The 23,523-nt window shown below is 39.9% G+C and overlaps 2 protein-coding genes across 13 annotated transcripts in view; one reads left to right on the top strand and one right to left on the bottom strand.

Moving 5' to 3' along the window:
* Positions 1 to 6,889, top strand: part of SAFB (scaffold attachment factor B) — a 41,645-nt gene extending 34,756 nt beyond the window's left edge. For 2 of the 10 annotated variants that reach the window (XM_075611715.1, XM_075611717.1), the window contains 6 exons: positions 614 to 653; positions 1,265 to 1,377; positions 2,572 to 2,678; positions 4,482 to 4,545; positions 5,101 to 5,133; positions 6,609 to 6,889. In XM_075611715.1, the coding sequence (XP_075467830.1) occupies positions 614 to 653; positions 1,265 to 1,377; positions 2,572 to 2,678; positions 4,482 to 4,545; positions 5,101 to 5,133; positions 6,609 to 6,729 (478 nt within the window). In that variant the 3' untranslated portion in view covers positions 6,730 to 6,889. Of the gene's footprint in view, positions 1 to 613; positions 654 to 1,264; positions 1,378 to 2,571; positions 2,679 to 4,481; positions 4,556 to 5,100 lie in introns of all 10 variants that reach the window. The other 8 variants (XM_075611719.1, XM_075611718.1, XM_075611721.1 and 5 more) reach the window with 8 other exon arrangements.
* Positions 6,890 to 16,766: 9,877 nt separating this feature from the next.
* The window catches only part of LOC142501619 (FYN-binding protein 1-like), a 114,888-nt gene continuing 108,131 nt past the window's right edge, over positions 16,767 to 23,523 (bottom strand). For 2 of the 3 annotated variants that reach the window (XM_075611735.1, XM_075611734.1), the window contains 2 exons: positions 21,016 to 21,059; positions 16,767 to 18,112 (listed from right to left, as the gene is read on the bottom strand). In XM_075611735.1, the coding sequence (XP_075467850.1) occupies positions 21,041 to 21,059 (19 nt within the window). In that variant the 3' untranslated portion in view covers positions 16,767 to 18,112; positions 21,016 to 21,040. Of the gene's footprint in view, positions 18,113 to 19,113; positions 19,146 to 21,015; positions 21,060 to 23,523 lie in introns of all 3 variants that reach the window. The other variant, XR_012803528.1, reaches the window with a different exon arrangement.

The raw sequence follows: 23,523 nt of genomic DNA, 5'->3' as shown, positions 1-23,523 counted from the left end.
ATGGGCTCTCTTCCATGATGTCAATTTGCTTGTGCAAGAGGGGGGCATTTTCTGCTCAACATGCACATCTCTCATGGTAGAAGCTTATGTAAAATCAAATAATTTCTTATTGTTTGATTAATTAGACATGGCACTGATTAGAGATTCCAGCAGTAAAACTTTTTGCAGCTACTGGTTCACTGTGGTGCTATCAGGGATTGTATCTTTAACCGTTTTGGTGCTGAAGTGCTGCATACATACTGACACACACACACACACACACACACACACACACACACCTGTGTTGCAATTACATGATTGTAAGTCACGGCTGTAATGAGTAACTGAAGTCTTCTTGGTTCAGATCAGGCTTCTGCACTCTGGATGCCGTTGGCAAAAAAAAGGCCATAATGTTCACTGAATCTCATGAGGGTCAATGCTGGTCCTTTGACATCCATTCAATAGGACACAGTTCCATTGAAACTTTTACTGAAGAAATAATATACAAATGCCAAAGCATCCGATATGTTCATCTTCGCATACTACTTATTGCGACTACATTGGAGAACTGTTTAGTTTACATTAAATTATTGCTATACGTTTTGTTTTGAACATCTTTTCTATTCTATTTCAGGAGAGAGAGCTCAAGATCAGGTTTTGGAAGCAGAGATGGGGTTAGTATTAAATGTTTTACAGTATAGTACAAAGAAAAAAGATTGGACTACCAGTTGTCCAAAATTTTTTACTTGACTTGCCCAATAATAAAACTGTAGCAATATACAAAAAAATGAAATTAAATGTTATGGTTCTTGGCAAATATATTACCTTTTTTTTCCTTGCTGCAGTAAACAGAAAATGCCCCCAAAATATTTTTTTTGTATTGCATACCCAGTAGGGTTTTGGGGGTAGTTTCTGCTGTAAAACCTAATTGGCTTCTAGTTTTGTATTACTTTGAATCTTTACGATTCCTAGTTTTGGGATTTAATTTTATTTTTAAATTGGACCCTCGGATCTGGAGATCATTCACCTATGATGTCCTGGCCCATTTGGGAATTAGAATGGCCTTAGTTGGAAGGGTTTGACCTGCAAGGGAAGGTGGCTGTTGATTAGATAGATGGCATGAGTCTATCTGGTGAAAATCTTTGAAGAGGGAAAAAACACTCCTAATTTCTCCAGATCAAAGTATCCTGGTGTAGATCTGTTTGCTGCTTTATTTGCGATGCTGAATTTTTTTTTTATTTTAATGCCGTGCAGAATTTGATATAGTTTCTCCTTTATTTTTCAGAATTACCCCGAACGTTATAGTGGATCAGACCGTCATGGGCGAGATCCCCGTGATGGATGGGTTGGATATGAAAAACGCATTAATGATGGACGGGGTGTCCCACCACCAGCAAGGTTGGTAAACAGATTTACCCCTTGTTAATTTAAGGTTTTTAATTTTAAAAATACTTGGTATCAAATGCAAATAAAATACATGCATAATTTTAGCAAAAAACTTGCTGTGCACCTAGCCGCAGGAAGAAATGCAAACAGCCCCCGCTCCTGGGAGAGTAAAACCGCGGCTGCCTGCGTTGGGTCTATTCTGCCAAATGGACCTCTCCATAGAAAATGTCTTGCTGCTGGGGGAAACGGCAGGACCTGGGCCTTTGTTTCTCCTGGCAGGGAAAACGTGACTGGCTGCATCTGTATGAGGATTATTTGAGGGGCAAACGATGGCGGGACACAGGACTGATAATAGAGAAATCTAGTCTCAGATCGGCATTTTTTAAAATTATTTTTTGAAAGAGTATTGCTGACACTACTTGTAAATTCGGGCGCCTGTCACCTGTTGCTCACAAATTATTACTGCTATGAGTCATGGATGTGCCAATCCATTACACAACTGCTCTAATTGTGTCCTTCAATATATGCTGTTTTGGGGGAAAATTCCAACAAAGTTCTTTAAAACCGTTGCTGGTAAATTTCACGCACCATCTCCGTCATTACTAAACTTGAACAATCTCTTCAGATGTTATCCCTCCAGTGCCCACTTTTTATTCAGTACTGGTTAAAACGTTCTGGACAGCACTCACCTCCATACTCTAATATTCCTAGTACAGCAGATGTAACGCTCCTTTGGCGCTGACCCCCAGGGGCTAAGCAGTAAAGGGAACTCTATACATAACGCTATGCTGCGTGGTAACGTCATTCATTGACTTACTCAACAGCTATTCACATTTCCTAAAAAGGATTGATGAGACAAAGTCCTAGGAAAAAGGGGGAGGGTGTTCCGGCAATTTATGGTTTGTTTTGTTGTCATAGACACACACACGAGATCTGCTTTATTTTGAACCAGGAGGGATAGGTATATTGTCAGAACAGATACAATAATCACTCTGCAAGTCTGCAGTTAACCACGATTAACACTAAATAACAGGGACTTTCACAAACAGAAGACCCAGTTTCATTATTTGAAACTACAGAAAAGGTTTGGTTACGCTGCTGCCCTTTGCAAAAGCTCTTCTGTAGGTACTAGATCAAAAGTATTGTGGGGTGTGGCATTAAAAAAAAACAAAAATAAAAACTTGACATTTTGTTTCTCAATTTTAGAGACGGTCGTGATTGGGGAGAAGACCATGGTCGTAAAATTGAAGCTGAACGTGTGTGGCAGGGAAGTGTAGATGGCATTGTAGGAAGAGACCATGACAGATGGCAAGGTCTGTATGAGGTTTGGCATTAAAAGGAAATGATTACTGTGAAGATCATTATCGTCAAAGAATGCTGATATTTGATAGAGAAAATATTTGGCAGGCTTTTAAACCATTGAAAAAATGGGTGCCATTTTCTTAACAAAAGCAAGCATACTTGGAGACCCTTGATTTATACTTTTACATGTTTGTGCTCTTAATGTACACTGGACCAGTGCAACATGCACATACTCGAGATTTACCAAAAGATCAGATCTAAGACTGACGTTACGGTCACATTTGTGTATCATCTTTGATAGCCTGAGAATGTTTATAAAAAAAAACACAGCAAACCTCTGGTGCACTCTTCAACTTGGCCTCTTGTGGCGTCCTTCTCAAACAGTCTTTAATACAATCACTCCAACAAAGTTGCCACACTCAAACCGCTTTTCAAGGCGTTACTGCATTTATTTGCTTAATGCTGACCACAAAACGTTCCTGGGGTGTGGGTGACCCATCCTTTGCCCGACTGTCCCCAAAACTTTGATCGTCAACAAACCCCTCTTTCCAAGATCCGTATGAGTGCCAGTATATCTTTTCAGTCCAACATAATACCAATTAAATGCTTGTAACTGCTTTATTTAATTATTTCTAATGACAATTAGAGGATAAATAAAATATATCCTCATAAGGGTATAATATTTCTAATCGAGAGAGCCCTCTGCTCTGTAACACCATTGCAACAATTTTTAACTTTTGTAACCCAATGTATTTCATAGCTTTGAAAAATCCCAATGATAAATCAATATTTATTGCTTTAGTTGGTGGCTACTACATAACAGAAAAGAATATCACCACTGTCCCAAGCTCCAAGTGGTCAGAACTAGGGTTGGGCAATATACTGGTACCATAATAATACCACAGTACTAAAAACCAACGGTACATCTATGTGAAATTATTTATTAGTGCAGTAATGCTTCGTGTGACGTGTGGTTGGGTGTGTGTTCTTCCTCAGAGCTGACAGACTCAGATACGCTTCTCTCGCTAACCTCTACCGGCCATGTTTCTGCCTGCAGAGAGGGAGGAGCAGCGTCTGGCAGCTTGTTTTGTTTTATGTATTCACATTTTATTAATTAAATGTGTTTTTAAATGGTTTATCTAAGGGTGAAAATGATGGGATGAGGGTGAAGGTGAGAAAAGGTGAAGTGTTTGTGAATGAAAGCCCCTTTGTTCTAGTAAATCTAAACAATGTATTTTTTTTTTTTAAACACTTTATTTAGATTCACTTGATCATTTTTGGCTTATTGTAACAAATGCATATCGTGATCGTGATACATTTATTGGCATTATTGGGAGTTTTTTTGTTATCGCCCAACCCTAGTTGACTGAAAATGACATACAAACAAGAAAAGAGAGCGCAAAAGAAAGACACCATCAATTCAAAATATAATCACTTTATATAAAATATGGGCAGTATAAAAACTTCCAATAAAATGTAAAAATTGATTTCCACACGGTCCCTTCCCAAAGGCTGAACTTGTTGGTCCTGTGCAGTCCCTCTGGTCGATGAAAAACAGGAACAAATCGCCAAAAAGGACAGTCGAGGGATCAGACTCAAGTCCTAAAGCCAATGCATTTACATATCCAAGTTACACAGGGGTCTAAAAGGGAGAGAGTTTTTGTGTGTTCCCAAAAGACCTTTTTGAACAGGGTTGACCTGTAATGCTCAAAGTTTGCTGCATTGTGATAACTCATGTGTATGCTGCAAAATTATTGTAACTACAGTATATATGTATGCGAGTTTAAATCATTTTTGTTTTATTCTGTATAAAGGTGATCGTGGCATACCAGGTCCATCTGGACAAGGAGATGTAATAAGTAGAGGAGGCATTCAAGGGTAAGCAAAGGTCTGTTTACATTGAGATTTAGAGAGAAGTCTGATACTTGCCATTGGAAGGGTGGGAGGAAGACATTTTGGAAAGGGTGACGCTGCAGTATATATGTATACACACAGCTATTTGAAATGGTTTAAGCTTAGTTCATGGTTTCCCATCTGGTGGCTGGACGTCTAGGGAGTGCTTGGGGAAGGAAGTGATCCCAGATATTTTTCTTTGGGAGACTCGTAAAGTAGCTTCGTGTGGGACAGAAAAAATGCACATGCTGAGAGGTTCAAAAAGTGGCAAAGAAAAAGTAAGATCTTGAGTGAAAGAAAGAAGAGGGGTGTCCCAGAAAGTGATAAAGAAAGCAAGCTGTATAATTGCATCAACACAATTTATATATGCCACAAAGTAAGGTTTGGAACTACTGAATTCAGGTTAACCAAAAGGATGATTTGGTTCTTCCCAATAATTACAGCTATGTACTTTTTCTATGAGGAAGGATTCATGTTTGTTTTGTGTTCAGAGTATTAGAGGCCATACAAAATCAACCTAAGAGCTCTTATTTGTTTCAGATCTGAACATTTGAAGGAGAAGCTCAACTTAATGTAATTGACTTCCTTGTTATCAAATGCAACCGTGCTTAAAGCAAACATGTAGCTGTTTTTCTTTATTTGGAATGTGGAGGTGCATTGCAGGATTTTGTTTGATAAAATAGCAACAGCAGCAACACAAATGTTTAACAAAATTATATATCAAGCCTGAAAAAAAATAAATGGAACAATGTTTCGGACCCGTTAGGGGACAGTTGTCACGTTTTTTTCTTCAACCCTTAACCTGCTCCATCCCATACAGAGAAGCGGAGGGGCGGAGACTTTTCCTGAGCAAGGCCCTGCTAATCACACAGTGACATCTCACAAAAGGAGAGGAAATAAGAGCCCTTCCCAAGGTTGATTATCCTGTTTAAAGTTCAGTTTTAGTAATTAAACAATAAGAAACCTATTTTTTATTTTTTTAAAGTAGCAATTCCCTCTGCATGTTTTCTTTTTTCATAATATGTACAGTAGGATATCGTTTTTTTACTTCTAGTTTTTTTTCCCCCCTGCTCAATGGCTTTCAGGTTTTCCCAATAAAAAAAAGAGCCCAAAATCTATATTAATATGGCTGCTAATACCCTGTCACATTAGTAGACCATAAGAATCTTTCTGAAATTAAGATAACATCCTTTGTAGTGTTCATGGAAAACGGCTCCGTGCTGTCGTGTGGGACGGAGAAAGTAAGAATAAACAGCAGGAGTTGCTATGTGAACACAACTGCAGGTTTTAAGCCATTTAAATAGAAATGTGACTGGCTTGAAAAGATTTTAAGTAAGGTTTTTAATCTGCTTTAAAATGCATTACGTGACCTCTGTTTCAGAATAGATTATATTTGTGGGAACGGCACCCATTCAAGTGTCACTTAGCTGCAAGCTTTTCAGTACTCAATTGCTGTTGCCATATCTGCTGGTAATAAAGGAAATTTGTACTGCGCTAACCGTGATGGGTGCACGTAATTAAATGGTGCACTGTGATAAAATCACTTAAATATTATGGTGTATTTAGGTGGCTGCCAATCAGTTAATCTGCAGTTTCCATATCTGCTGGTAACCGCATAAATCAACTGTCATTCTTTGAAATTGTATTGTCATAAATGTGCCAGATGATGACTGATGTTGTGAGCTGCAGCCAGAAAGGAGTCCCCCTGACATAAAAGGGGCCATCACTGCCACGCCATTGCTATAATAGCTGTGGATTTGTTCCGGTTATTGGCTAATTTTAGTCTCTAGAGGCATTACACTTTTACCGAAAATGTCCCAGAAAGCCATGGCAAATTTGGCCCAGATCCACGAGTGCTAAGCCTTGGCACACCTTGGCTCATTCATATGAATAGGACTAAAAGCATACTAAAGCTTGGAACCCTTTTGTGGATTTGGGCCTGTGTGTGTTAGTTGTGACCAGCTAACTCCTAAGTATCAAACTGTTTTTAATGTCTGTTTTATTTATGTCAGTAGCCGTTCTAACACGTACAACCCACTTCCTCTTAGACACAGCAGCTTTCTACAGGGTGAAAGTTCCCAGAGCATGTCGGAGGCATTGAGTCTTCAAGGAGGCAGCTTTGGAGGACAGAATAGACTGAATGACCCCCGGTTTACCCATCGCTACTAAATATTTAAAATATTTCATTTTTAAATAATGATTGCATAGTGGACAACGTGTTAGCCATGAGTATTTTCGTTTGTCATTTTTTTTACAGTCTTGTACAGCTTGAATTACTGTGACCAGATTACATTGTCTTGTAATAAACTTTTTCTTGTTCATAACCAAATATTTTGTTTTTGTTAAACATTCCATTATCAAGTAATAAAAGGTTTACAGTTCTGTTTATTGTCCTGTATGCTGCACTGCTGTATGAGTATTGTTTTGTTTTTTTTTTGTTATGAGCACTTGGTCGTGTGTGTTTGTGTACATACACATACGTACGTGTGTGTGTGTGTGTGTGTGTGTGTGTGTGTGTGTGTGTGTGTGTGTGTGTGTGTGTGTGTGTGTGTGTGTGTATACATACATGTCTACATACACGTGTGTTTTAATATACACATACATGTCTACATACACGTGTGTGTATACATACACATACATGTCTACATACACGTGTGTGTGTGTATACATACACATACGTGTGTACATACATACATACACACACACACACTTTTTGGGGGGGTTTGTTTTTATTGCTTTTTCAATGGTACATCATTGGGGAAGGGTTTGGGGGGTACAAAAGAAAAGAGGTAGGGGAAGTCAGTAGCCAGGTTTTAGGTTAAAGCACGACTATGTCCATGTTCAGCATGGGACCACCTGTGTAATATAACCAGGGTTGCCAAACCTTCTGGAATCTCAAGCATGAGTCGTTGCAAAAACCTGTCATCTTTTCCATCTCACAAATAAACCAGATTCTCTATGATGGACGAAAGTCATTTATTTATTTTTCCTCCCCCCACACAAAGGCCATCTCACATCTAGTGGCTCTGTATATATTTGTGAGCAATTTGTTTTCCGCTTTTGAAAGTGTAGGCGGACGCGCACAGAGGTATGCAAGGGAGACTGGTTATGGTGAAATTAAATAAGGCTGTTATTGCACCTGTTTCCTTAATATCAGGAAACCATCCAAACAAGGGGTAAACAAAGCTTCTATTCACTTGGGAGTACTTCTAGTGAAATACTATTCAGTCCACAACTCCCTTTAGATAAGCATGTCTCCCAGCCCCAAACATATCATGAAATAAGCAGATATAAAAAGTCTCATAAATGAAAGTCTTATCTGTTCCTTGTGGTTAGAGGGAAAATCTTCTCTGTTCCTGCATTGCTATCTTTCCTCAGGTTTTGTCAGCATTCAGGTTTAGAAGTTTCCCCTGTGTCTTGAAAGCAGCTCTGCTGTTTCTTTTGGCAGGGCTAAAGACAAGTGTCCCCATGTCAGTCTCACAAGTTGTGAGAGTCAAGGACAATCTCCCTTCCTGTCTCAAAAGACAGGCTTTTCTTAAAAGCTAATCAGGCAGGTGGTGTTGATTAATTGACTACCAGGAGTTAACCACCACACTGCTGGATTAGAGGCACATTACCTGAACAGGGATAACTCCCCTGTTACAGACAGAATATGGGGATTATTAGTAGGGATATATACTATCTAACGTAACTTTATAATTGTTCTCTTTGACAGATTTCTTTATTGAGCCTGTGGCTGCAGCCTCAAATATCTGCCCAATCGTCGTCTTCAGCATTTCATTTAAATCTGATTCACATTTTGCCATGTATTTTAATACACTACGTTGGTCAGGTTCTGGCAGGGCAAAATATGGATCTAATTGGGAGACAAAACCTTTCTGTCATCTAAGCATATCCTTTCGAACTCTAGAATGAAATCCATATTCCCCCACAGTGCTATAAGGGTTTTCTTTCAGGTTAGTTTGTATTTAAATTTAATCTCCCATAGTTTTAGGGAATGAGCTATAGTGGGTAATGTGTCTTTTTTTTTTTTTTAAATTCCTTTTCTTTTGGGGCAACCATATCAGCATATCTAGCTTTGTCGGGTGGACTATGGCGGCTTCAAGCATCACCCAGCCCCATAGCTCTGGATTGTTATGCCATTGTATTAATTGACCTGCTTATGCTGCTTTGTAGTAGGTCAGACACGGCAGCGCTAGACCCTTTGCTCTCGATGGCTGTGTGAGTACTCCCCTGTTTTTTCTGGACCTTTTGTTATTCCAGATACATTTTTGTATATAAGATTAGAGGTTGGGAATGTCACCTTGAATAATAGGGATGGGTAATGTTTGGAATAGATATAATAACCTTGGCAAGAGGTTAATTTTTATTGATTGAATCCTACCTATAAGTGAGATGTTAAATCTGGTCCAAGTTTGTAGGTGATTGTGTAATGTGTGTTTTATTTATTTTTTTAGCAATTTAGGGTAGTCTGCTTGGTATAGAAATGTATAACCCTTGGTAATGAATACTCCCAAATATGTTAGAGACTAAGATTGCCATCGAAAGTCGAAATTAGTTTACATGTCTTACTCCTAAGATTTATATTTTGAGCCTCTGATTTGGTGGTATTAATTTTTAAACCCTGAGCATTTGTTAAACTGGTTTAGTTCACTAAATCGATTTGGGAGAGATGTGAGGTGTTTAGATAGTATAAGCATAACCATCAGTGAATAGAGCTAACTTGATTCTTGAGATCCCATTTTTATACCTAAGATATCTGAATTTCCACGTATGTGCGCCGCCAGAGGCTCCATGCATAAAGCAAATAGAAGAGGTGATAACGGGCAGTCTTGACGTGTGCCATTTTTATTCATTATTGGGTCGGAAGAGAAGCCATAGGTGGTTACTTTAGCAAAGGGAGTTGTATATAATGCCCGAACTGCTACTAAATATGTTCCTTCAAATCAAAGTGTCAAAAACATTTGCAAATATGACCAATTAATACGGTTGCATGCTTTCTCCGCATCCAGGCCGAGCAGCATTGAAGGTATATTATTTTTCTGAGTCGTGTATGTCAAAGCTATCATTTTTCTTACGTTGTCAGCGGCCTGACTGATCTAAATCCTACTTGGTTAGGATGTATAAGATTGGGGAGAATACTACTTAATCTGTTAACTCTAACCTAAAAATATATTCCAAACTTTTAGCTAAGTGAAATTGGACAATAGCTTCCGCAATCAGTAGGATCTTTGCCCTCTTTGTGAACAAGGTAAAGAGATGCCCGCAGCATTTTTTTTATGGTATTTATAAAATTCCGTCACTATCAATTTTGGTTTGGAGGTCAGATCTCCTGAGGTAGTTCAAATACATTAAATACTATAAGTTTTATTCCTCAGTCTGGCCGCTAGCATGGAATCTGCTTTATTAGATTTTTCAAAAAACTTTCTCTTTGTCCATTTCAATCCTTGCTCCGTCTGTGTTGCAAGCAGCACTCCCAGTTCAGTATTGGATTTTTTTAATTTTTCAAGAGTTGTCTCTGATTGGTCCATTTTATGTTTTGCTGATAATGGGTCCACCTTCTCTTGAAGTAATTAAATTTTTGCCTGGCTGTTGCTATACTTATCTTGCCTCTTATTGTGAACTTATGGGCCTTCCAGAGGGTTGACCACGAGGCAGCACTTCCCTCATTTGTCTAGAAAAGGGCTTCTAGTTCTTTAAGTCTCGGGCTATTTATGGGATTTTTATTAAAGCTTCATTAAGTTTCTAGTGAGTATGATGTGGCTTAGATTGTATGTTAATCACCTCTATTTCTACCAGAGCATGGTCAGACCAACTTATGTTATGGATGTTTTGAGTTTATGATTTGGGGAATCGGGTCAGCACTTGTAGTTATAAGGTCTATCCTGGAGTAGGAGTGATGGGGATGAGAGAAAAAAAAGTATAATCTTTTGTCCTTGGGTTTAGTTCCCTCCATATGTTTTATCAGTTGCAGAGAGCTTAAACCTCTCTCAGGCCTTTAGAGCTGTGGCTCTGGAATAGGGAGACTTGGTAGGAGTGTTTGGATTTTTTAATCTTGTCACTGTCGGGATGTAACGTCAGATTGAAGTCTATGCCCAAAATAATTTGGCCTCCGCTGTGTTTCCCTGAATACCAAAGAATTTGTCGAAGGCGCACTCCTTTAGTTTGGCACATATAAACTTTCACCTCGTTACCCTGGTTACTACCTACCTCGCCCATGCATATTGGATCAAGGAGTTTTACGACGGTCCTTCTGGTGAGGCCGATCTGTGCTCTGGAGTTACTACTCTGTGTGTGTACTCCTCTACCAGCATGAGAACAATATCAGGCTATTGTTATAGGAGCTAACTACATAGGCAACGTGCCATAACTGAAAACCACAGGGTTGAAGCAGGGGTTTCCGAGCTGAACCCCCATTTATTTAGACCCCAGGAATCCCTGCTTCTGGAGATGCATACCTCCCATAGGGGTTGGTGGTAGCAGCTCTGACTGTGGCAGGGTTCACATAATGGCTGCTTTTGAATGCCCTGCGTCGTGGGCCAATAAGAAGCTGCATTGGAGGACATCACAGCTTCCTATTGGCCCATGTGATGCAGAGCTTTCAAAAGCAGACACCCCCCCCTTCGGAGGCAAGTATCTCTGGAAGCAGGGGGTCCCGTAGCTGAAATGAAAGGTTCAGCTCTTGAGACCCGCTGCTTCAATCCTGTGTAATCAATTTAAATGGGGGAAATGGTCCTATAGCGAAGGGGAAACGGGAAAAATTGCTTAATATGTGGTAAAAATGGCATCTCTCCACTTCAGTTTGGGAACTTGCCAGTAGATATTTCTTTAAAAGCATGTGTAGTAAAATCCACACCCTGGAAAAGAAGTTCTAGGATTGGGTATAGGCGTGGGCATATTTCTCTCGAATCACCTTCTTCACAACTCTCCCTTTTGTATGTTGGTATGGTCTGTAGCTGGTGTGGCATGTGTAAGAGATGGGAAGCGGAATAACAGCTCATATGATGTGATGTGATGCATTTGAATCATTAATAGAAAAAGTCTAAAATGTGCACAGTGCTTTTACAAGAGCAAAAGCGCCATTCGAGTACACCTGATTTGTAGAGAAGCTGAGTGAATATCACCGCCGTAGCGTTTGACTTGACTTCTGTGTCGCATGATCCTGTGGTCTTATCTCGCGGAACTGGTCTCCACTCGCTTCAGTCTGTTTCCTCCTCTGTGCACTAAACATGTTTAGCTGTCGTGCAAAAATTAAAAAAGGTGCATGGATTGCACCTTTAATTTACATAGCTGTACACTTGAACACATTTACAGGACTCATGGTGAAGAACTCTGAGGAACCTGTTTCTAGAACAGTGGGTGGGGATGTTTACAGCCATCAATCTCCCTATGGTGACATCACTGATCACAAGCATACAAGGGAGGGGCAATCCCTTCTCTGATCCTACATCACATGATGAGGGGCACTACCAGAGTGATCCCTCCTTGTTAGACCTTTACACTAACTGCCTTAATAAGGTTAAGTAGTAGTCCTCAGAGGAGGTGGGGGAGGTGCTACACATATATATTTAATAAAACCACAAGGGACTCAACATTCTGCCATTGTCGGGAAGGAATTTATTTTTCCCCTTTGTAAGATGACATTGTAAATAATTATGTACATCTTTAGCGGTGAGTTTGGGAGACCCCACCATATATTAAGATCCGAAACATTGTCAGTTTGGTCTTCACCATACAGTTGTGTGTAATCATGTCATGCTATGATAAAAAGAAATCTGAGTACCTCAAACAAGTAGTTATTGATGCTCATCAGTCTAGAAAAAGTTTACAAAACTATTTCTAAAGATTTAAGGCTCCACCAATCCACTGTTGGGTAGTCTAAAAAAGGAGAAAGTTCAAGACCACAGTAACTACCCAGGAGTGGTCGTCCTACGAAAATCTCAAAAAGAACAAACTGGTAAATCATCCATAAAGTCGCAAAGAACCCCAGAATAACATCCAAGGATCAGCAGGCCACTCGCCTTGGCTAATGTTGGTGTTCAGTCTTTTTCTGAAAGTTGTCATGAACAAGAATGGTGTTTATTGAACGATATCCAGGAGGAAACCATTGCTCTTTAAAAAGAACATTGTTGCCCTTCGGAAGTTTGCCAAAGAGCACATCAATGATCCACAAGACTTCTGGAACAATGTTCTCTGGACAGACAAGTCAAAGGTAGAACTTTTTGGCCTGAATGAGAAATGTTATGTTTGTCGAAAACCAAACACTTTGTTCGACCAGAAGAACATCATCCAACCATCAAACACGGTAGTGGGAGTGTGTTTGGGGCTGCTGTGCTGCCTCAGGACCTGGGTGGCCTGTCATCGTTAACAGTCATGAATTCTGCATTGTATCAGAAGATTCAAGAGGAGAATGTTAGGCCATCCGTCCATGAGTTTAAGCTGAAGCGAAAATGAGTCATGCAGCTAAACATTCAAGCAGATCTACAAAAGAAAGGCATCAGAAGAAATTCCACGTTTTAGAAAGACTTAGTCAATGTCCTGACCTAAACCTCATTGAAATGTTGTGGCAGGACCTGAAGTGAGCTGTCCATTCAAGGAAGCGCTCAAATTTTACTGAGTTCAACCAGTTCTGTAAGGTGGAATGGGCTGAAATTCCTCAAATCAATGTTTGAGACTGAACAGCAGTTACATGAAACGCTTGGTTGAAGTCATTGCTGCTCAAGGGGGCGCCACTAGCTACTGAATCTAAAGGTTCACATACTTTTTCACACATGGTTTTGAATGTTGAATCGGTTGTTTATACATAAATGTTGAAAAAGTATCATGTTTTTGTGTCCTTTGTTTGATCAGGTTATCTTTATCTATTAGGACTTAGATTAAGATCTATTAACATTTTAGGTGTGAAATATATGAAAATCCTATGGGGGTTAACAGACTTGTCACTATCTTATTTCTCATTTTGAATGATTAGATTTAGTTTTATGAAAGTTGAGGTTTCTGGTATTTAAACAAGCATGCCAGTGGCCATGGTTCTCTATGAAAAACATTGTTTTGTACAAACTGTCTTCTATTTGTCTTTTTTTCATCCTGATTTCTTGCGTTGTGCTGTAGTAACAATTGTTTGGGTTGGAAAGTCTATTGAGTTCAACTGTTGCTAAATGCCTATTGGGTAATATACTTCTATGATATTTATAGTTGTATTGATCCAGAAGAGAAAGGCGCACCAACCCACTCTGCAACAGTTGGCTATTTTCTCAAGGGAGAAAATGACTACCTGATGCCGATCAGATCATTAGAAAGATCATGTTTTAATTCAAGCACAGCACTGTACAGTATGTATGTTAGAGGTGGCACTAAATATCCTAAAATTCTATTCAACTGTGTTGTCCGAGAGCAGTTAGAGCAGTAGAGGGCACAAGGCTCCTTCATCAGGCTTTACCACGTAACATAAGGCTAAGGCCCCGCTCCCAGAGTCAGCGCACCCGCACTGCTGACAGGCGGTGCGCTGAGATACACAGACCGCGATATGCGGTCTGTAGGGAGCCGGAGCGGGAGGTGGGCGGTTTGACAGGGAGGGGGGGCGTGGCTTGAGCGGAGGGACCCGCTACTCTCCCCCCCCCTCCCTCCACGGACTCGGGCTGGAGCTGGAGCTTCGGTAAGTATTAAACACACACACACGCAGGCACTCATACACACACACACACGCAGGCAGGCACTCACGCACTCATACACACGCGCGCACACACAGGCAGGCACTCACGCACTCATACACACACACACAGACAGACAGGCACGCACGCGCACACACAGACACACACACAGAGAAAGGCACTCACCTGCTTTCACTCCACACTCCTCCCCGCTCCCCGAAGCCTCTCCTCCTCCCGCAGCCTCCCCTCCCCATTGGCTCACAGCCACACACGTCACGCGTCAAAGCTAGAAAACACCATTCTCTGGTGTCTCCAGCGGCTGACGCGCGACAGCGTGTAGTCAGCTGTGCCGCCAGTGGGGACCGGGACCGGCTCGCGAGGATTCCCCTGCTGGTGGGGAACTCGCTACATTGCCGCCCGCGCCAACGAGCGCAGCGGGACCGAGGCCTAACTCTTTGGCTAATGTGGTTGAACAAATAGAATTTTTGTTTGCTTCACTTCCTAACTTTCATATTGTGCTTGTGTTATTCAATTTAATTGACAGGAGCGCCTTATCTGTTTGCTGTACTCCATAATTGAGATCAGACCTTATTAAAGATTTATGCTCCCTTCAACCAGTCTTATACATAATATTCTTGTAGCCTTTGCCGCTACTGCATCACCGGTTTCACCCAGACAAATTTCCATTACATTGTACACTAACCTCTTGAATGGCACTGTATCAAAGCCTTTGTCAAATCTAAGATCACATCAACTGCTTTGCCCTGGTTCAACATCCTAATTATCATCTCCAAAGAAATCAAGGTCCTTTGCTGCCGTTCGCTGATGTTTGGTAATATAGCTGCTCTATAGCATTCTAAAACTCATCAACACTGTACCCAAAGTTTCAACCTATCTTGCCTTATAGATTGTAAGCTCCATGAGGCAGGGCCTCTTTTAACAACACATTGCAGGCCTATCCTACCTCTTCTGACAATTTTAATCCTGTCTGTAAATGTTGCATATGCCCATAATCACATTTCTCATTCTCCATGAAATGCCTATACATTGAATGTATAACCTTTGTTCATTTAATGCAATAATGTATTATAACTCTGGCTTTTCCTGTCTGTCTCTTGTGTAACAAAATAATTGTATTTAATTGTAGTTGTTCTCAAACTGACTGTAAAGCATTGCAATGTCGCCTTAGGTGGAGGCCTGTATTTACTTTAAAAAAATAAATGATGATGGAATCTATGAACATTTCTGTGCCATGTTGGCACATACATGCAGACTTTAGTTTATGAAGTGAGTATTTAATGGAGTGTCAATAGGCAGCTAATTAGGATATGTGACTTTTTATGAGTCCATTGGTGACTTCACATTATTATGGCACATTGAAGGAGTGGTGCAGTGAGTAAATGCAATAACTCTGATCTCCATGTGACCGTGGCCAAGTTATTTGATCTAACCCCCCAAAAAAAGAAAAAAACATGCTGGGGCTTGTGCGTCCAAAAATGATATGTACAGCCCTGGATTTTATTATGATTTGCTATTATTAATATTAACTGTTATTATATTTGTTATTATTACTAGTAAGTACATTAATTGCAGTTATAGTTAATGATCATATTTATTGCTATTATTTATTTTATTAGTAATAGTGGTGCCGATAGTTTCTATGTACTGTTTTGTGGCATATTAATATTGTATAGGGGACCAAATTATTTGTAAAATGTACATCATGAGTTAAACTTTAGTGTAAAATGGCTAAAATTAATATAGAAAGCTTAACACAAGTACATTAATGGTTTTGCATAACAACAACTAGAATTACAGTTTTTGTAGAAAATAAGCCATTTGGAGGCTTTTTTGACAAAACGATCGGATTACCTGAGCCGGAGTGAAACCACTTCTAAAAATGCCTTTTAGGCACGGACTGGACATGCGAGAAGAGTTTACAGAATAGCAAAGCATGCCAATCCGCCTCTTAAGAGCAATTTAGAAGCGGTTTGTCACACTTTGGAGCTACAGTATGTGAATAAACCCCTTTGACTTTTCCCAATCCTAGAATGAGAGCTGTCCAAATTTCTACCCTTTTTGGGGATCTCTGTCAAGATTTACAGTGTTGAGGTATTTACAAGTTTTGCTGACATACTGACATACTGACATACACTATGGAGTTTGTAGTTGTCCAAAAAGAAGAAAGGGAAACATTTATAAACCACATTGCTTGAAAATGTTCAATATGTGTGCGCAAAATCAGTACAACCTTTTTACAGTTCACACAGTAAATATCCATACATATAAATACTGAATTATTTAATGCTTTCATAACGGTTAAAGAATAGAGATGTTGTTTCATTCAAATGTCCTAGCTGCTCTACTTATTGTTCTTGGAGACATGAGGGGGAAGAATCAATTTCTCACTGCTCTAGCAACATCCGTGGGCAGCCGCAGCTGCTCGATTTGCGATGCTTTGCCAGCAGCCATGGGTTACTGTGGTTGTTTTCACCAATCCCCTGGCCACAAGGAAAGTTAGTTGCGCGATCTATATATGTATATTGAGACTGAAAATAATGTGCTGCAACAGTTTAATAAATCATCACATATATTTATACTTCTCTTATTTTTTTTATGGAATAACTGCATCTCAAAGCCCATAAACAATGAAATAATGTTTTTTTTTTTAAACTAAATCAGTTGTTTAATATTGTACATTAGTAGCAAAATATTAGTGTGTACATAAGCAAAAGACAAATCCTGGCAATTAATCATATAATGCGATTCTTCAACGACATATTTTGTAATATACCCAAACATGCAACAGGACTACCACAAATACAAAAATGTTTACGGCTTCTGGTGTTTGAATAACCACATCATGTAAAATGTTCTGCTTTCCAGTTTGTTTATTTGTAGGTCCTTTTCTATAATCTTAGGAAACCAGATTGGCAGCCTAGAGACATTAAGAGACAAGCCTTGGGTCTCAAGCCCCTGAGAATTGGGTCGAGACACATTAAACATAAATAAAATTCTACATAGAGCTATATAAAATGTAAAAATGATTTATAATCAAAGTTTTTCTAATATGTGCATCATGTAACTCCACCCTCCCCTCCCCCCATTAACACACCCAAATCACAATATTTTTTCAATCAGACACAGTACCACTACTTTATAAAGCTACTTTGAGCACTGATAAATATCTTAAATAATAATACTTTTTGTAAGCATAATGCCCATGGGGTGGAATAGGGCTGCCAAGTAAGGGCAAAGCTTTATCAAAAACAGATTGATTAAATAAGATTCCCCTTCAATCAATGGGATTGTGTTTGTTAAATCTGCTGCTGTTTTGTTGCTGTTGTTGTTTTGTACTATAATCCGTTTCCTGCTCTACATCCCGATTTTGATTTATTTATTTATTTATTTGCTCCGGTTTTAAAGCTGGGAGACTGAAACATGACTATCCCATCTTTTAGAAGCGTTGCATCATTTTTTACTAGCAACTTTGTCAAATGCATAAAGGTTTATGAAACCCAAGACCCGGCAGAGGTTTGGAATACTAGTTACTGAGAGAAAAAAAAAAGTTGAGACACGCAGGTTCTGATGAAGTACATCCCACTATATTATGTGCATCACACAACTTCTATCTAACTACTCCTAGTGAAACTCAAATCTCAAACTGCACATACAGTATGGGGCAAAATGTGTGCAGGTTGTCTTAACATATTGATGCCAGATAAAAATGATGCGCTCTGCTTTTTTTCTTGCTGATTTATCATCCACAAAATGTTTTTTTTCCTTGATAAATCTGTGGTATATAAAGTTCCCATTAAGTGAAAACAACAAATGTATAATTCTAATGAAAATATACTGCTTCACGCTTTGAGATTAATTTCTTAGGTGTGTCTTTCCAGTACCTGAAAAAGTAAAAAGAATACCTATTGTCAATGAACTGAATGTGTAATGTAAGGTGTAATACTTATAATAATAAAAAAATTATGAACTGAACATACATTATGAAATGGTGACTGTTGGACTATAAGATCCCCAATACAGACCATCAGTGACTGAATAAAATGAAACTGCAAGCATGAACCAGCAAGGGATGGGTAAAGTTTGAAAGCAGAATAAGTTTAGTTTGTAGAGGATCAGAAAAATATCTAATCAAGATACAAGCAAATACACCAGCAGGCAAGAAGCAAGGTCTATGGACAAATGACCTTTCCTGAAGATGAGACTTTTCCAATATGTTTACTTTGACAAACCCAAGTCTGCTAAAAGCGATTAAAGACTTTCCATTAAGAAAAGTTTAAGTAAAAGATCTATACCACATAATACATTTTCATAGCTATGTGCAATAGGTGATATAGAGCAAATTAAATAAGTGTGTGTGTATGTGTATATTTTAAGTTATGGTGGGTGAAAAAGGCAACAAAAAAACCTCCACCGTTAGCATATAGCCAATTAAGAGTATCACTTGTGAGCACATTCACATGTCTTAGACCAGCGATTCTCAACTCCAGCCCTCAAGACCCCACAACAGGTCAGGTTTTAAGGACATCACAGCTTCAGCACCTGTGCTGCAGCAGGGACTGATTGAGCCACCTGTGCTAGAATAGGGATATCCTGAAAACCTGACCTGAAGGGTCTTGAGGATTGGCCTTGAGAACCCCTGTCTTAGACAGGTCTGCAACCCTGCCTTTCAACCATTATCACCTAGTATACAGTGCTCCCACTGCAGCAAGGTATTCTGGGAAATGACATGCAAATGAGCACACAGTGTGTCACCTTTTGCCTGGAATATCCATTCACATGTCTCCATCAGCAATTGTTCCTCAAACTGTTTCCATCATTGGGGACTATTCAGGTAGCTTCGATTTAAAATCAATGTCAAATTGAACATTTTGTCATGACATACCTCAGGGGTGCGCAATCTTTCCCTGCTTTACCCTGATGAAGAAACTTGTGTGGGTCTAAAGTTTTTAAATACAGATTCTGGTTTTCAGTGTTTGTTTATTTTTTGTTAACATTATTGTTTACGGTTTTATTTTTTCCAGTGTTTAAAAAAAAAAAATGTGTTAAAAAAAAAAAAAAAAAAAGAAGAAGAAAGATTGAGACACATTGAGTTTGGTATTTATCGGTACACTTTTTGTTAATCTCCATACTCCCCTTGTGTTGCCTTTATCTCCTACCTTTGGCTGCTGCAAGAGGTGGATCTCAAAAGCACATTATGCTTCATTTCTATTTTTTTTATTGTTTTTTAACTTTAAGATGATCAGTCTGGTGTTTTTTTTTGTTTAAAACCTTAACGTATCCCCTACTTGTAACTTAACTATCTGCTGATAAAGTAAAAAGTATCACACTGCCTACAGCAGGGGTGTGCAAACGTGGGGGGGAAAGAGGTTCTTACAGAGGCTCCTCGCTCTTCCCCACAAAATTTTAAATAACTTGTCTCCGGCTCTCGGCATCAAATGACACAGCGGGGTCACGTGACGCAATAGACAAGGTAAGTGAAGTTGCAGAGGCCTCACACGATCCCCAGCATTCATTTAAATGCCTTGGGGGAAGAGCGCGGGGCCTATGAAACCGCCATGCCTCCCCCCCCGAAGAATCCTGCACCCCCCCCAGTTTGCACCCCTGATGTACCTCACGGTCTGATGTTTGTGTTATCACAGTATTCAGAAAGAGTTATTGCAAGTCAGATACTGTTCGGTAGGAAAATGCCAAATCGCTCAGGATGGCAGTGCCTTTATCTCTGTCTTTTCATTAGATTTGCCTGTGTGATCTCCCTGCAGTCTGTGAGAGCTGCATCTCCCTGCACAGAGAGCTGCATCTCCCTGCACAGAGAGAGCTGCATCTCCCTGCACAGAGAGCTGCACCTCCCTGCACAGAGAGAGCTGCACCTCCTTGCACAGAGAGAGCTGCACCTCCCTGCACAGAGAGAGCTGCACCTCCCTGCACAGAGAGAGCTGCACCTCCCTGCACAGAGAGAGCTGCACCTCCCTGCACAGAGAGAGCTGCACCTCCCTGCACAGCTCTTACAGGCGATTGCACTGTTTTTATTTTATTTTAATAACACAGTATTGAAGCAGGGGGCTCCGGAGATGAACCACATTAATGTCAGCCTTGAGGACCCCTTGCTTCCCGAGTTACAGGTGCCGGTATCTCCCTGCGTTGTTTAAATTTCCTGCGTCACGTGACTTGTGGCGAGATCACAATGTGCGAGTTGCAGCCGCGATGTGAATATCTGAGCTACCGGAATAGCTTAATTTGTCATAAAATGCGAGTTTGAGCATTTTGTTAGCTAGCACTCGTTTTTTCTGAGCCGGAATGCTATCAATCGGGAAGAAGCGATCTAGTTTGAGCGAGTTTGCCATGTTATTGGAGCTTTCTGAATAACTACACATGCAAACTCGCTCAATAAACTCACTTATTGAAGCTACAGTACCTGAATAAGTCGCATAGTGCACAAAAACATTAACAACTTAACATTCTAATTGGCTTCCTTGAACAAAGGTGATCTTGCTTAAAGATTGTTTGGGGGGGTTTCCTTTCAGCAGGGTCTCTGAATGGGAGTACGTCAATCTAGTGTGTACGTCAATCTAGTGTATCCACTATTACAGTAGCTTATTAGTTAATCAGTCAAGAGTCATGGAAGGAGAGGGGTGTGCTTTGTTTGTATAAAGTCCTGCTTAACACCCTGACACCAGTGGGGAACAAGGGAAAATCAAACTCCTTTGTCCAAAGGCGAAGACACATGGTAATTATAAGGCTGGTTTAAGAGTGGGAATGAGAAATGTAGTGAGAATTGTTTACATACTCGGTATCAACTCTCCATCAACTCGTCAGCAAACCTCATTTTCCCTGCAAGTACAAACATAAGAAAATTATACAAGTTTTTAAAAGGTCAGTAAAGTATCTTTTGCATATGACTGTACAGTGCAATTTTGGAAAATAATTTCCAAGCATATAAACGTAATTCAATAATTTTTAACTATCAAGTACATACTGCTGATGTTTAGAGACATAAAAAATATTGACCTAGTGCATACTTGTATCCAAACCAGCAATCCCCACCATATGTTTTACTAATTATTTTAATGTAACCACAAAGCAAAATCACTGCTTCCTTATTATGGATTTCATTGAGTATCACTGGGGAAGACTCTGGTACAAACATGGGGTGCTGGCTGATGGCAGTCAATTAGTAAGTGGAATGCCCCATATAAATAGGGGCATTTCCCTCAGTGATTGGCTCACCAGCAATAACGTGGCCAGCAGCCATTTTGTTTTGTTAAATTCTGACTGGGTGAGATACTGATCCTATACTTTTAACAAAAACAAACAAACAAAAACTGCAGAATTTGAAAATGATGTCTCGCTTTGGAAAAAATATTTTGTGATAACAGTAAGCAGAGCTGCCGACAGATTTCTTAGGGCCAAGGACTTGAGTCTTCACTTGTTGAATGGGGAGGGGGGCGGTGTAAGTGTCCCTGCGAGTTTCCCCTCTCACATACTCCCCCTCTATCTTTCTTTCACACTTCTATCTCCCTCTCACCCCTCTACCCCTCCCTTCTCTCACTCTTTCCCCACTGCCTCTCTCTTTACCCAATCTTTCACACTCCCCCCTCTCACTCTCCCATTTTCACACTCCATAGTCTCACCCCACTTCTTTTATGCTCTGCCTCTATCACTCCCCTGCTCACCCCACCTCATTCACTGTCCCTCTCTCCCTCCTATATCTCCCCCCTCCTTTCTCTCACTATCTGCACCTCTCCCGCCTCAACCTCACCCACTCTTTCCCCATCCCCCTCACTTATCCTCTTTCTCACTTATCCTCCTCTTTCTCACTTATCCTCCTCTTTCTCACTCTACCCTTCCCTACTCTTTCCCACTCTCCCCTCCCTCCTCTCTCTCCTTTCCCCCCCTTCTCTCTCTTCTCTCCCTTCCTTTCTCTCCTCCCCACCTCTCTCATGTCTCACTTCCCCCCCCCCCTCTCTGCTTTCTCCCCCCCTTAAGGCCCTACCTGTAGTGTGAGGGTCACCTAGGTGGCCAAAAACAGAAGTTGGGCCAGAGTTTCGGGGGGACCCAACTTCCAGGTTCGGACTGCCAAAGTGGGCCTTCCTTTGCCACCAGGCCAGGACAGATGTCCCTGCAATTCCCCCAGTGGGTGGGCCTGCTACGGCCAGTAATGACAATCTGATCACTGCCTGAGCCAATGCTCTGCCCATATTTGGCATATACCTGTATACCTTTTATTTCTACTAAAGATCTGCAATCTGTTTTTTTAAAACTTACCCACTGTATCTGCCATTACAGTCTCCAATTGTTGAAAAATCAACATTTTCACTGTCCTTACTGTAAAGAACCCTCTCTTTGCCTCTAATCTCAAGGAATTAATAACTCTAACCTCAGTATATCCTTGGCATGAACATTTCCCTGGAAAGTTCCTTGTATTGGATTTGGATATATTTGTAAAAGCAATCATATATTTTAGTAAGGGAGACTGATGCTTTCCTGATTAGTCTGTAATTTGTCTTGCAGTGCCAGGTGGTGTGCTATGACACAGCACCACTTGGAAAATATGCATTGTGATGTCATGGTTTATGAAAAATGCCGCTATTTACTTTATTTATTTAAGTTATTAGGTTTTTTTATTCTGGTCACTGCCATACAAATTATTAGGTTTTGATTTGCACAAGGGATTTTCTGTTGTACCATATTTTTTAGATTTGTATTTTATTGGAAGTTGGCAACACTGCTTTTAAAATGTAGCGTCAACATTTTTCCAAAAATAAAATGGACATGTACTTCATGGAAAACATGGATGCTGCAGGAATTTTATTTTAGATTCAAAGTAACAGATAAGAAAGAATGAGTAGGTAGTGTGATACATTTGAATGGACCAACAGAGATGAAAAACTACAAGCTTTTGAACCACGCAAGGTCCATCAGGTATATATCACATACACCTGATGAAGAAACTTGTGTGGGTCTAAAAATTTTAAATACAGATTCTGGTTTTCAGTGTTTATTTTTTTGTTAACATTATTGTGTACTGTTTTTGTTTTTCCAGTGTTTTCACTTTATAAAAAAAGTTTGTGTTAAAAAAAAAAAAGAAAAGAAAGATTGAGACACATTGAGTTTGGTATTTATCGGTACACTTTTTGTTAGTCTCCATACTCCTCTTGTATTGCCTTCATCTCCTACCCGTGGCTGTTGCAAGAGGTGGATCTCAAAAGCACATTATGCTTCATTTCTATTTTTTATTGTTTTTTAACTGGAAGATGATCAGTCTGGTTTTTTTTTTTTGTTTAAAACCTTAACG

This window comes from Ascaphus truei, chromosome 8, assembly GCF_040206685.1.
Source record: "Ascaphus truei isolate aAscTru1 chromosome 8, aAscTru1.hap1, whole genome shotgun sequence".
Classification (NCBI taxonomy): Eukaryota; Metazoa; Chordata; class Amphibia; order Anura; family Ascaphidae; genus Ascaphus; species Ascaphus truei.
Note: the sequence above shows the minus strand (reverse complement) of the source record. Positions and strands in the feature narration are given on the sequence as shown.